Here is a 14757-nt window from a genome sequence, read left to right on the forward strand (position 1 = left end):
AGTAATAACAGTAGATTTAGACTGTGGCAGAGCAGCCCCATAATGACTAATACAAATGCATGTCTGGGAGCCTGCAGATTAGGGGTCAATAATCAGGCCTATTGTTTATCGCCATCATAATGTGCAAACAGTGGATATTTATAACAGTGATCATTGTGTGGACTATGGATATGTTTGTGCAAGAAGAACCAAGAGAGCCTACACAAGTAAATGTACAAAAGATACCCTCATTCACCAATAAATCTCAGGATAAATAAAAATGTCAGAGCTATTCTTCAAATTGGAGAGCCTGTTTCTGTTAGATGATACAAGAAATGATGACGACAAATTATGATGTGGACTTTTAATTGTACCATACACTGCACCATAGATGGTATTGAATCATTTGAGTATTTACCCCAGAACGAGCCTATTTAAAACAATCCATATCAAGTCTAGTATTTGGTAACAGTCTCTATTTTTACCATTGGGAGACAGGGCAAATGTTCAAGGACTAGAATGAATAATAAAAAAAAAGCACTTGGCATACAAACAAACAAAACACATACAAACATCAGGAAATGTTGCTCGGCCTTGAACAAATGTAGTATGAGTGAATATTCTTGAAAGTACATTTACAAGTCAGCCTGTCTTTGAGTGGATGAGAAAAGCTAACAAGAAGAACAAAAACAAACATGCATGCAGTCAACTAATGGTGATGAGATTCCTTGTGTTAACTCAGTATTGGGGTTTCATATGAGCTTCAAACTCAACCTAAATAATCCATACAGTAAGTAATAAGAAAGTAAGTAAGAAAATCCAGGCAGTAAGACAATAGATTTGTAACAACGGGACACAGGCAACATCTTTACAGAGTCGCAATGTCATTATATTAAGTGGACTGGTTTTGTGGTTCAACAATGCTGCCATCTACTGGTAAAGATTGTCATATTACACAAAAGGTGGACTGCAAAAGATTTAGTTCATAACATTTGCACTACTGTTTAATCAAGCAGATAATGAGCAATAACATTTCGGGCAGTCCATTATTGCCGTGTGAACACATAAGCAAAGGGAATTCTGAGTAAATATTTATGCCTGACAAACCAATCAATGCCCATTAAAAAGGTCAAGGGCAGATGATGATGGATGTAGCTGTGTATCTATAAAATGAGACTACAGAAATGAAATACAAATGCACACACTCACTCACACAAGCGGACAGCTAATGATGAGGTTTCATTTATTGATCATGCTTAATCTGTCATAATTAATTCCATAGGAACAAGATGTGAAGTGCAAGCCTCCGTTACACACATGAATTATTCAGCATGATGAAGAGGTGGACCTGAGATAAATGAACACTGGAGACTGGTACCAGCAGACTTCAGTCTGCACAGCTAATTACAGTCTTTTCTTGGAAACTGCCAAAGGTTAATTTACAAAATGTGCTATAGATATATGCTACAGAAATGCAATTGTGGGTTGAGGTTAACAGTTAATAAAGGATTCTGTTATTAAAGTCTACCAGGAATAAAGACACTTAAGGTTAAGTGATCACAAACTGTTTTGTGTGAATACTGCTGATGGCAACTCTCATACTGCAACAGATATTTCAAGCACAAGGGATTTTAATGTGCGTGACTTTCCATTTCAACAACAGCACGACAGAATCTGAACCTAAGCCACTCATCTAATAAGCACAATCACAACTACGTTTTTCAGGTATTTGACAAAGTTGTATGAGGCGAAATATTCACTCGATGGAAACATAGAAGTCTTAGTCTTGTCTGTATTTTATTCTTCCCAGCATATCATTTACAGATTTTATACACAGAGGTGGGTAGTACTCGGTTATTTAGTTTTTCAAGAAATTTTACTTCTTGAAGTAACTTCCTGACACTTTAAATATTTTTATTGAAATAACTGTACTCTTAATTCAAACTTGTTGGTTACACTCTATCGTTTTAATCCACTGTAAAAAGCATTGTTACATTTTATATATGAAAGGTTCTTTATAAAGTTTATTTTATTGATTGAAGCGACAAAAGTTTTATGTTGACAAAAGGAAATCATTTGAACATTGGCGTTTCTTGCACCAATCCTGGATATAGGATTAGGTTTTTCATTTTGTGTCCGTCCTTTGAAAAGAACAGAGTTTGGACATTATCGTTTTGTCATTCCAATTACATGATTTCAAGTTAAATATCAGACGTTATTCCCGTAGATTCCCCAAATATATTTGTTCTCTTACTTAATAATCTTGGACCACTACTTGAGTAATGTTTTGAAGTTACTTTAGTTTTACTCCGTTTTCTTCTGTTCTGAATTTGATAAAAGAGCACTGGGATTAAAAGTCTTACAAATGTAAAAATAATTGTACAGTAGTATAAGGCATGTCAAGGATCAGACAGAAGCACTTTACACTCCTAAATATTAGGAACAAATCTTTACATTTGAGCATTAAATTAATTTATATATTTGCTCATTGTACCATTTGATATGGCAACGTTCATTTAGGGAATTAACAAAAAGGAAACTTAAAAATAATAAAACTATGAGGAGTAATGTAAAAAAATAGTTGAGGTCATTGGTTGTTCGGTTCGTTGTGGGGGATTTGGATTGTCTGCAGTGATTTAGAAGAAGGTTTCTCTGCACAGTGGACATGTCGACTTGTTACTTGATGTGAACCATTTGTACTGTGGGCAGAGAAAAAGAAGTTCAATATTAGCTTCTTGGTGCTATAGTAAGAGTGTGGCACATTGTGGGCATTAATATTCCTCTCACCAGGCAGGCCGAGTGGAACTTTTTCTTGCAGGTGCGACAGGCCTTTTTGGGCAGAGAGTAGTTGGAGCCGTGGATGACAGAGAAGCAGATCATGCAGTCTTCTATTCCTTCAAAGCGTTTGTCCACATTATTCTTCCACAGCGCCAGCCCCTCCATTATACTGCCATTCTGAAAGACACACATTTACACTTGAATAAATATTTTGATCCCTGAAGCAAAGTTTGTACTCCTCTCAAAACGTCAAATCTGTTGTTTCAACCCTTTGTTCTGCAGCCATGGAGCAGGCTTGAGAATAGAGAATTAGCATAGATAGATGACTTCCCATTGCACATCAGCCTACAAGTTAAAGATTGTACATAAACAGTGGTGTTGCTGTTTACCTGGTGTGTAAGGTAAGTGCTGAGTTGCAGCATCCAATTCCTCCACTGCTGCACAGATACACCCACGCGCTTCCCACTCTCCACAGTGATGGAGCCCAAAGGGTAGTTCTGTGGGAGCTGAATCACCAGCTCAATGCAGATATCGTCCACTGAATAAGTAGCAATCACCTCCCGCGCAGCTGAGCGAGCTTTAACCTGCAGGCATGAAACAATTAGAAAAAAACTGCCCAAGTTACCATTCACCCACACACTTTGACAAACTACAAAGAAATCCCACAAAGATATGGTCTTGTAGTGACACCTGGTGGAAAAGGTGCGCCACACATTGTGTGCAGAATCTATGGTAATACATATTCCGTAGGATACTTACGGTCATGTTGTCAAACATCTGGGTGCTGGAGTGCACAGAGGAGATCTCTTCAGCCGACAGAACTGGACTGACATATTTAATGGTGAACTTTTCCACTGTTGCACTCACTCTCTTTTCCTGACTGTTCCACCACAGCCGCACCATAGCGGGCAAGTCCTGTAATGTACTGTAGTACACACTGCAGGCCAAATGAGGGAGCTCCCACTCAGCACTGTGGCTTTCTGCCAATAAAATACCAGAGCAGTTATGTATTTACACTTCTCATTAGCTGGCACAAACTGTATGTGCACACAGTACTCACTGTCCACAGCCAGAGAGAGGTTCTCTGAGAAGAACGTTTTTGCCTCTTTTGTCTCAGCCCCTGAGGCCCCCGGGCAAACGGGGCTCTCAGGCATCAGCTTAAAAAGGTGTCGCAGGAGCTTACTCAACGAGAAACTTTGTTTCAGAAACTGGGCATAATGTGCTCGCAACTGTGAAGATATTACACAAGTGAGATTGGTTTTCTGCATTACTTATTATGAAATATTGGAAATGCACTTCAGTTTCTTATTTACATGGGAAGGGGCAGATCTGAAGAACGTCAGAAGCAGCTTCCAGGCCAGCAGGTATCCGAGAATACACGAGTACTCCACACTCAGAGGCTGAACCACGGCAAACTCTCCCACTTGAACTCCTGTCAGGATGTTTTCACACAGGTCCTCACAGGCCGAAAGGATGATCATCAGCGATGCTGGAGGAGACCTAAATGTAAAAAAGAACATAAAAAAGAATGACCCATCTGAACCTGTTTGGAGAAACGTGCCCGTTTTTAATGTACTTACAGAGAGGGCTCATCTTTGCAATCATCAGCTTTGCTGTTGTCTCCTTCTCCATCATAGTCAGGTAGCTTTGGCATGATCCTGCAGTGACAGCACATTTAAACCTCTAATTTTAAATTTAAAACATATATAAATATTGTAGCGTTTTTGCATAAACACAAACTTACTTATCCAATAAGTAGTAGGCTGTGATCTGCAAGGGTCTCGCTTTGAACAGCAGCAGAGGACAGAGTGTGTTGAGAAGCGTCTGGAGGTTTTCAGGCAGGTTTGTCTTTTGGTCAGCAATGAATCGAGGCGGAAGAGAATTATCAATCAGTTGTTTTAGGGGCACAAATGTCAGAGCCACGCCTATGGACTGAAAAACCTGTAGTGGAAAAAGGGGCTCCTCTGGCTCTGGGAAAGCATCTGTAGTAAGAAGGCAATTGGAAAGATATACATTAAGATACACATTAAAAACAAAAGATTACACCCATTTATTACTGTTAACCTTAGCAAACCCATTAAATGCGTAAGCGATGGCTAATGATGTATTTATTTGCCGACTCTACTTCTACTTTTACCAGGCTCTTGTCATTACACACATCGATACACATCTTGATATAGCAGTCTGACTATCACGCTTTTATCTGGGAGGCTGCCATTGTCAGTATTTAATCAAAACTGGATCCGATGCCCTCCTCCTTGAACCGACACCTTAACGTGGTGGAGGGGTTTGAGTGCCCGAATGATCCCGGGAGCTATGTTGTCGGGGGCTTCATGCCCCTGGTAGGGTCTCCCAAGGCAAACAGGTCCTAGGTGACGGGTCAGACAAAGATCGGTTCAGAAGCCTCTTATGACGACGACACAATCAAGGCAGTTCACGTCGCCCGGATCGGCGTCACCGGGGCCCCATCCTGGAGCCAGGCCTGGGATGGGTGCTCCATGGCGAGCGCCTGGTGGCCGGGTCTTACCCCACGGGGCCCGGCCGGGCACAGCCCGAAAGAGCGACGTGGGGCCGCCCTCCCGTGGGCCCACCACCCGCAGGAGGATCCATAAGGGGCCGGTGCAGAGAGATCTGGGCGGCAGTCGATGGCAGGGGCCTCGGCGACCAGATCTCCAGACACAGAGACTAACTCTGGGGACATGGAATGTCACCTCGCTGGGGGGGAAAGAGCCTGAGCTTGTGCGGGAGGTTGAGCGATACCGACTAGATATAGTCGGCCTCACCTCCACGCACAGTTTGGGCTCTGGAACCCATCTCCTCGAGAGGGGCTGGACGCTCCACTTCTCTGGTGTTGCCCGCGGGGAGAGGCGGCGGGCTGGTGTGGGCTTGCTGATAGCCCCTCAGCTCAGCCGCCACGTGTTGGAGTTTACCCCGGTGAACGAGAGGGTCGCGTCCCTCCGCCTTCGGGTGGGGGACAGGTCTCTCACTGTTGTGGCGGCCTACGGGCCGAACAGCAGTGCAGAGTACCCGGCCTTCTTGGAGTCCTTGGGAGGGGTACTGGACAGTGCACCGACCGGGGACTCCGTTGTTCTACTGGGGGACTTCAACGCCCACGTGGGCAATGACAGTGACACCTGGAGAGGGGTGATCGGGAAGAACGGCTTCCCCGATCTGAACCCGAGCGGTGTTCAGTTATTGGACTTCTGTGCTAGCCACGGATTGTCCATAACGAACACCATGTTCAAGCACAAGGGTGTCCATCAGTGCACGTGGCACCAGGACACCCTAGGCCGGAGGTCAATGATCGACTTTGTTGTCGTGTCATCAGACCTCCGGCCGCGTGTCTTGGACACTCGGGTGAAGAGAGGGGCAGAGTTGTCAACCGATCACCACCTGGTGGTGAGTTGGATCCGCTGGCGGAGGAGGAAGCCGGACAGACTTGGCAGACCCAAGCGCATTGTGAGGGTCTGTTGGGAACGTCTAGTGGAGCCCTCTGTCAGTAGGGTATTCAACTCGCACCTCCGGGAGAGCTTCTCCCATGTCCCGGGGGAGGCTGGGGACATTGAGTCCGAGTGGACCATGTTCTCCGCCTCCATTGTTGATGCGGCTGCTCGGAGCTGTGGTCGCAAGGTCTCCGGTGCCTGTCGTGGCGGCAACCCCCGAACCCGGTGGTGGACACCGGAAGTAAGGGATGCCGTCAGACTGAAGAAGGAGGCCTATCAGGCCACTCTGGCTTGTAGGTCTCCGGAGGTCATCGACGGGTATCGGCAGGCCAAGCGAGCCGCGGCTCGTGCTGTCGCAGAGGCAAAAACCCGGGCCTGGGAGGAGTTCGGGGAGGCCATGGAGGAGGACTATCGGTCGGCACCAAAGAAATTCTGGCAAACCGTCCGGCGCCTCAGGAAGGGGAAGCAGTGTCTCACAAACACCGTTTACGGTGCGGGTGGAGGCCTGCTGACCTCGACTGGGGATGTCGTCGGACGGTGGAAGGAATACTTTGAGGATCTCCTTAATCCCTCAGTCACGTCTTCCGAAGAGGAAGTAGAGACCGGGGACTCGGAGGCTGGCTCATCCATCACCCAAGCTGAAGTCACTGAGGTTGTTCGCAAACTCCTCGGTGGCAGGGCTCCGGGGGTGGATGAGATCCGCCCTGAGTACCTAAAGTATCTGGATGTTGTAGGACTGTCTTGGTTGACACGTCTCTGCAACATCGCGTGGCGTTCGGGGACCGTGCCTCTGGACTGGCAGACCGGGGTGGTGGTCCCTCTATTTAAGAAGGGGGACCGGAGGGTGTGTTCCAACTACAGAGGGATCACACTCCTCAGCCTCCCGGGTAAGGTCTATTCCAAGGTACTGGAGAGGAGAATCCGACCGATAGTCGAACCTCGGATTCAGGAGGAGCAGAGTGGTTTTCGTCCCGGTCGTGGAACACTGGACCAGCTCTATACCCTCCATCGGGTGCTCGAGGGTTCATGGGAGTTTGCCCAACCAGTCCACATGTGCTTTGTGGATCTGGAGAAGGCTTTCGACCGTGTCCCTCGGGGTGTCCTTTGGGGGGTGCTCCGGGAGTACGGGGTCCGGGGCCCTTTGCTCAGGGCTGTCCGGTCCCTGTATGACCGGAGCAGGAGCTGTGTTCGCATTGCCGGCAGTAAGTCAGACCTGTTCCCAGTGCATGTTGGACTCCGCCAGGGCTGCCCTTTGTCACCGGTTCTGTTCATAATTTTTATGGACAGAATTTCTAGGCGCAGTCAGGGGTTGGAGGGGGTCCGGTTTGGGGACCACAGGATCTCATCTCTGCTGTTTGCAGACGATGTTGTCCTGATGGCTCCATCAAACCCGGACCTGCAACATGCACTGGGACGGTTTGCAGCCGAGTGTGAAGCGGCTGGGATGAGAATCAGCACCTCCAAATCCGAGGCCATGGTTCTCGACCGGAAAAAGGTGGCTTGCCCTCTCCAGGTGGGTGGGGTGTCCTTGCCCCAAGTGGAGGAGTTCAAGTATCTCGGGGTCTTGTTCACGAGTGAGGGAAGGATGGAGCGTGAGATCGACAGGCGGATCGGTGCAGCGGCTGCAGTGATGCAGTCGCTGCATCGGACCGTTGTGGTAAAGAGGGAGCTGAGCCGAAAGGCAAAGCTCTCTATTTACCGGTCGGTCTACGTTCCTACCCTCACCTATGGTCATGAGCTTTGGGTAGTGACCGAAAGAACAAGATCGCGGATACAAGCGGTCGAAATGAGTTTCCTCCGCCGTGTGGCTGGGCGCTCCCTTAGAGATAAGGTGAGGAGCTCGGCCACACGGGGGGAGCTCGGAGTAGAGCCGCTGCTCCTCCACGTTGAGAGGAGCCAGCTGAGGTGGCTCGGGCATCTGTTCCGGATGCCTCCTGGGCGCCTCCCTCGGGAGGTGTTTCAGGCATGTCCCACCGGGAAGAGGCCCCGGGGAAGACCCAGGACACGCTGGAGAGACTATGTCTCTCGGCTGGCCTGGGAACGCCTCGGGATCCCCCCGGAGGAGTTAGAGGAAGTGTCTGGGGAGAAGGAAGTCTGGGAGTCCCTGCTCAGACTGCTGCCCCCGCGACCCGGCCCCGGATAAAGCGGCAGAAGATGGATGGATGGATGGATGGATGGATCCGATGCCAACAAGACTGTGCTTGACTCTAAAGAGAAACACTCACACACCTGTGATTTTGGTGGGCAGAGGCAACAGTAGATTGTATACTCCATCTACAAAGAAGTCTGTCCATTCATTTCTAAGCTCTTTTGGCAGTTCCTTCTCGACATCCGGTGCAGGAGAGATGAAGAACTGGTTCAATGTAACAATGAGTGCCGCATTTTCGCACACAAATTGCTGCACCCAGGGGTTCCACAGGTGAGCCACGTTTTCACTGGCCGTCTGAGAGCAAAAACATTGTTAGACTCGTCCATAGTTTTGTTTTGTAGACAGTGCATCATGAATAATCTGACCTTTAACCATGCTAGCATCGAGCAGAGTATAAAGTCCCACTGGTTGTCTTTAAGAAGAGATGGAGAGTGTGCAACTACCCACGAAAGGAAACGCATCATCTCTACTGCCAAGCTCAATTCCTCTGAAGAAACTTTTGAGAATTCACTAGGGAGATATTCATTTGTAAGTTAGGTTTACTTTTAAGTTTGACTCCACTTGGATAGACCGTAAAATTATACAATTTCAACATTTCACCTGTGAAAGAGGAACCAATCCTCCTTACAGTTTCTCCACTGCATTAAAATATCCAAGATTTGTGGCACAATCTCATCGTCTACTGGAGTCTGGGCTTCAAGACAAAACAGCAGCACTGCCATACAGCCAGACACATCTGCAACTGTTCCATTCATCAATTATAGTTTGTTTTTAAAGCTTTATATTTGTGTTTACTGGCTTTGTACTTACTCCTGTTTTCCTGCCAGCTGAGGATTCCAGCAGTGGCAAGAGCTACAAGAGCATCTCTGTCTTCTATGGTCATATATTTGCACATAACTTGTAGAGTGCATAGTTTAGCGTCAGAAATGGGGAATAAACTATTGAAAATATACAAAGTGTTAAAGAAAGATGAGACATTAAATATTATAACAAATTACTACATTTGCTACAATTAACAACTTACCATTCTGCAGTGTTGTAAAGCTTCAGGATTGCACATTGATTTGTTACGATATTGTTGTTTTGGATGTAATTTTCTAAAGCCAAAGACCACAGACTTCCTTCTTCTATTGACCTAATCAAATATGGCAAACTCAGAATTAAACATTTAAAATTAGCCTCTTTAATCCAAATGGGTGAAAAAGTCACCTGGAGTACAGCGTTTGAAGCATATCTTTCACAGGGATCATACTATTAAGTCCTTCTAATAATTCATAATCCATCAGTAAACTGTGATAAGCAGTCACCATAGTGGGACTGTACTCCACCTCTTTACACCACTGAAGGGCGTACAGCAATTCTGCAGCTATAAAAGAAACATACATCCATATTAGCGAATATATTTGTTTTTTCAGATTTTTTTTTAACCTAAATCCGTTATTACCTGCATGCTTCAAATCTGGAAATGAAATGTTTTCTTTTCCACTTTGGTTTAAATGTTTTGCTACTTTCCCTAACAAGGCACATACACAGAGGTGTGCTGGCAGTCTGGTCAATGCTCTGGACTTCCACATGTCCTCTGAGGGCTTCTCACAAACAGCTCGGAGGTGACCGGACAGTAAAGGCACCTTGACCCACTGTAATGGACAGAAAATAATTCATATCATGCAGGATTAATGCTGCTGTTCATGCATCACATGAGTGCCAGTGTCTTCTTCTGAAACTCGCCCTTATATATTTTGCTTTAGTTGTTAAGCTTTAGTTTGGTTCAAATGTCTAATTTGGACTATTGTCTAGTCCTGGTTTCACCCAAGTTTCTTTATTACAAGTACAATTTATTTCCCTAATCCTTGTTTTTATTGTTTGGCTGAATGACACAAGGTTGCTAGTTCGTAGGAGGTAGTCAAACTTTTGACCAGTTGACAGAATTACACTTTCTTTTGCTATGAAAGCTACCTGGGTTTCGACTGGGACGACAAGCAGATATTACATGTACACATTTTACACTGTATATCCTGGGATACCTGGGGAGGCAGGGCATGGCGTATTATTGTCCATTCATTCACACTGGGAGACAGTAGACTGAAGATCTGGATAAGGAGAGCGTTGTCTTGATTAGAGTCTGCCGTCATTGACTCCACCAGGCTTTGCATAGCCACAATAAGAACCTGCAAACTGAAGAGAGGAAAAAGGAAATACAATAGTTACAAAAAAAAACAACAAATTGACAAACTACTTATGATGGTTGTGATTTATTTTTATAGTGTTTTTGTGAACCTTTTATTGTCCATGTTGACAGTGAGTAATTGGTTCTGCGTCCAAAGTACAGCACTCTGCAAGAAGCCCTTTTCCCTGATCTCATGTTTAGAGAACTGGACCAATGACTGAACACCAGTGACGCACACTTTTTTGAGTTTGGCCACAAGAGAGTCTTTCAAAGCAAAACACGCACAATTAGTCATTAGAATTGCTGTATAATGTGAATTTTGTAAGTGCACTCACCAGGAAGATGAGTACGAGATTGATCTTGGGCAGTGAGCTTGAAGACTGTGAAAAGTAGTTCTTCCGCTGATTCAAGCAGGAGACAATCTTTCACGGAGGAGAAGAATGTCAAGGCCACGTCACAAACAAATGAAATAAGGGGCTCCATGTTGCCGGCATCGGAAAGACCCTTGGTTTCAGACAGAGTGCTGTGCAGCCTCTCAAGAATCTTCTCTATGTACACCTCTCCAATCAAGGGGACTGGGGATGGAAAGACAAATGTGTTATTCATATCAAGGGAAAAAAAATATAATGACTGAGGAAAATGTGTTTCAATTTACCATTGTTGTGGTGCTGTGATAGGACCAGGCTGATGAGCGTCCAACTGTGGCTGCTGGGTGAAGAGTTTGATGGTGCGGGTTGGACTTTGCAGAGTTCCTCAGTCAACCCTAAAACAGTCTCACCTAGCACTGAGCCTTTCAGCCATTCAGTACAGTTTTTAAGAGTATCTGAATCTGCACAAGCCTGAAAAGAACAGAAGGACTTTTAAATGAAGAATTTAATATATTAAATTATCCACAGTGGAACTTACCCTCTGGATAAACTGAAGCGTAATACCCCACGGTAAATTCATCTAAGAACGCATTAAAACAAAAACTTGCGTTATATTAAATGACCGTACAAGCACAACTATGAAGCAGAGGAAGACGGATCATTACCAGAGTAATGTGGTTGAGGATGCGGGTGGTCTCTTGCTGACTGCAGCACTGAAGTGAACTGAAAACCATCTCCACAAGGTGTTCAGTGTCTGCCCGGCCCTCCTCTGACAGCCACACCACCACCCGCTCCAATAGGAAATGCATGGCTGGGTTCTTCATGTTCATAGAATGCTTAGCCTCACTATCTTGTACTTCTTGCTGGTCTAATTCAATCAATGTCTGGAAATATAAATGTATTAAAATAGAGTCTAAAGTAACTATTTTAATTTCATTTGGAAAGACAGACAAAAATGAACAACACCATATAAACAAAGTGAAAAAACGTGATAACTCACAGTAAAAACTCTGGGTGTGTGGAAAGACCGCAGGAGGCGCGACAGAAAAACAAGATGTCTCTCAGAGTGTTTCTCATTCACATGTACCAGGCACAGTTGAGCCAGCTGGCACACCACATCCTCAAAATACTGTGTCTGCAGGGGTTCACACAACTTGTCGCTGCAGTGTGGTGGCCCCGTCTTCACACATCCCTCAGAACCATCTCCCTCAACAGTTTTATCATCTTCTTCCGAACTGGAGAAACAAATCTTGACAGATTTCTTCTTCGGTGCCTGCCTTTTGCTCACTTTTTCAGGGTACCGCATCACCTTTTGAGGTGAGAGTAAAACATTTATCTTCAGTTTTGTTGGAGTTACATCATCAGCTCAATTGTCAAGAGCAGTTAGCTGTAATTACCTGCAACAAAGTAGCCATTCCTTCAAAGGCCCCTGAGTCCGTTTCCTCACAGTCAACATTGCGCACAAATAACAAGGCAAGTCCCTCCCAGAAGTCAGCCACAAGTTCTTTAAAGACACCACTGTTGTCATATTGTTCAATGATGCCATGTAGGCCAGCTCGCTTTTCCCAGGAGACAAGCATTTCAGTGACTAAAAGGAAAAGAGGGCCATTTTGAAGGGGTGGACTTGCAAGAGCAGTCTCCAACAATGGCAGAAGCTGCAAAAATGAGAAACAGATATAAAGAATGTTCATCTTGTCTTCTTACAAACGATTTGAGAAACCATAGATGTTGTTAGCAGTTTATTTAATTGTGAAAAAGCACAGTTTTCTGGATCCACTCTTACCTGTTGTGATAGAAGCATGTTCACAAGTTTTTTCTGGTCCTCATCTTCTTGTGCATTTTGTACAATGCAGTATCTCAAACATTCCACAACAGAGGAAACTATTATGGAACTTTCCGAGGGACTCACTGCTGCACGCTCACTGGTTAGACTAAAAGCAAATTATTGGAATGATTTAACAGTTCTATAAGATTTGTGAAAAATACATATTCAAAGAAATATACCCATTAATGAGCGATATGAAAAATGTGGTTAAAAAGTCGATTTGTGGGTCAGTAATGTGTTCAGGGAGTTTACTAAGAAGTGGCATCAGATTGGGATGAAGAGCTTTAGCCATGCCTTTGCCACCATCTTTTAACAGAGCCCACAATTTAGGTAAGAAGCCCTTCTTTGCATTGACATGTGTCCAGCAGTCCTGGCATCGAATAGAGAACACAACAAATGTAAACGTTAACGTGTAAATGTTCCTATATACAGCACTATTACATACATATGACTCTTACAGGAATGGTAGAGAGCACATGCAGAACAGCCTCCCACACAGGAGCTAGTACTAAAGGTTCAGCATCATCGATGTTCAAGAGAACAGCAGGACAAAGCCGTTCAGCTTCAGCTTGGGCCAGGGCTGGGGTTAACTCACAAAGGGCACAAACCAACTCAAAAAATGCTCCTCGCACCTATAGGTGATAAACAATATGTTTTCAATCTAATAAACAGGTTCATATACACTTTTTTGTTTAATTTTGCTTTACTTCTCATGCAATTACCTGAGGCGTTTTGTATTTGCTGTATTTCCAGAATTTTCCAGAACTAAGCAAATCTCCAAGTTTAGTTTCTAGAGCTGCCCTGTCCGCTTGAGGTAATAGAGACAGAAGTCTCTTCACGCCAAGAAGAGAGCTGGTCAGCATACGCAAATATTTAGCTTCCCTTTCTTCCTCTGTCACATTTCTGTAAAGAAAATGTAATTCATTATTCTCAACTTAAAAGCTAGTCCAAAATAGATTCGAGGGATTTCTTACTGTGGATCACTTAAAGTGTTTGCAGTCTCCTTTAACAGAATGTCTTGAAGTACCTGAAATAGTCAAGGAGGAAAGAGTTTAGGGATTTAACTTCACTTCAGGAACATTATCATTATATGTCCTTACGTTGAGAATCTCATCCTTGCAAAAGCTTAGGGCCTCAGGTTGTTTAGTAGGTGAGAAAGCAGCCTGGAAAGCCCGCCAAGCTGCTGATGCTGCAGGTGTGTATGTGTCACACTGTGACAGAATCCAGTGCCCCATCAAACTTTTCAAAAAAGGCGCCAAATTACGTCTTACTTTCAATACCAGCTGCTCAAAGGCAATTTGAGTTGCTTCTCTAATTCGCCGATCATAATCCTGAAAGAAAAGTAAAAGCATCTTTATTTTTACACTGAGATAATGGATAAATAGGGCAAATTAGATGTTGTGCAGCTTACCACTGATATTTTGCAGTATATTCTTGGCCAATATGGCAAAACCCCTTTAACATCTTCAGCATCGCGTTCCTGACACATGGCCCCGAAGTCTTGTACCGCCTTAAGCAAAATACATCTCGTTACATACAAGATCCAAACAAGGATGTGCACAGTGAAGAACATTCAACCTTTAATCTTGTAACATTATCTCTTTTGGAGAGTTTTCGAAGCACTAGACGAAAATCAGCATCCACAAGGTTGTCGATCTCCTCTGCTCCGTGAACAGCTGGGACATAACTGAGCTCAGATGTGACCGTGGTGTCAAAGCCCACAAACCCGGGAATGACGCCACCTTCACGGGCAAGCACTTCGGCTGCACGCCCGCTGCTGGACGGCTGAAACAGGATGAACACGTGCTATACACAATTGCATTTTTACACGTATTGAACATATAGCGTAAGTGTACGCACGCCTTTAGCAGAAGAGCATGTTAGCATCAAAACAATTACCCTTTCCTACATTACATTAACTTTCCTACAGTATATTAAATACTTACCCGAACATTTCCTTTTGTTCGCTGTTTATTTTTACCTCCCATTCCAAAGACTTTACAAAAGTATGCTTTACTTTAATGTAAATAAAACGGGGGTCACAAGCT

The 14757-nt window shown here is 44.7% G+C and overlaps 1 protein-coding gene across 1 annotated transcript; it reads right to left on the minus strand.

Moving 5' to 3' along the window:
- Window positions 1-956: 956 nt before the first annotated feature.
- Window positions 957-14757, minus strand: ltn1 (listerin E3 ubiquitin protein ligase 1). The gene is made up of 32 exons (XM_072446098.1): window positions 14656-14757; window positions 14288-14494; window positions 14121-14219; window positions 13810-14040; window positions 13684-13736; window positions 13432-13612; window positions 13168-13341; window positions 12889-13079; window positions 12668-12815; window positions 12282-12539; window positions 11885-12193; window positions 11550-11768; window positions 11423-11464; window positions 11172-11355; window positions 10852-11091; window positions 10627-10780; window positions 10374-10524; window positions 9794-9986; window positions 9559-9715; window positions 9374-9484; window positions 9160-9287; window positions 8950-9091; window positions 8715-8859; window positions 8430-8643; window positions 4502-4739; window positions 4338-4415; window positions 4071-4257; window positions 3818-3986; window positions 3517-3737; window positions 3147-3341; window positions 2767-2934; window positions 957-2678 (listed from the first exon to the last, which is right to left on the minus strand). Exons 1-32 carry the CDS (start codon window positions 14695-14697, stop codon window positions 2616-2618), a joined length of 5292 nt encoding a protein of 1763 aa, XP_072302199.1. The 5' UTR covers window positions 14698-14757; the 3' UTR covers window positions 957-2615.

The sequence above is a fragment of the Eucyclogobius newberryi genome, unplaced genomic scaffold (assembly GCF_026437365.1).
Source record: "Eucyclogobius newberryi isolate DKJ021-1_F unplaced genomic scaffold, fEucNew1.0.hap1 SCAF_15, whole genome shotgun sequence".
NCBI lineage: Eukaryota > Metazoa > Chordata > Actinopteri > Gobiiformes > Gobiidae > Eucyclogobius > Eucyclogobius newberryi.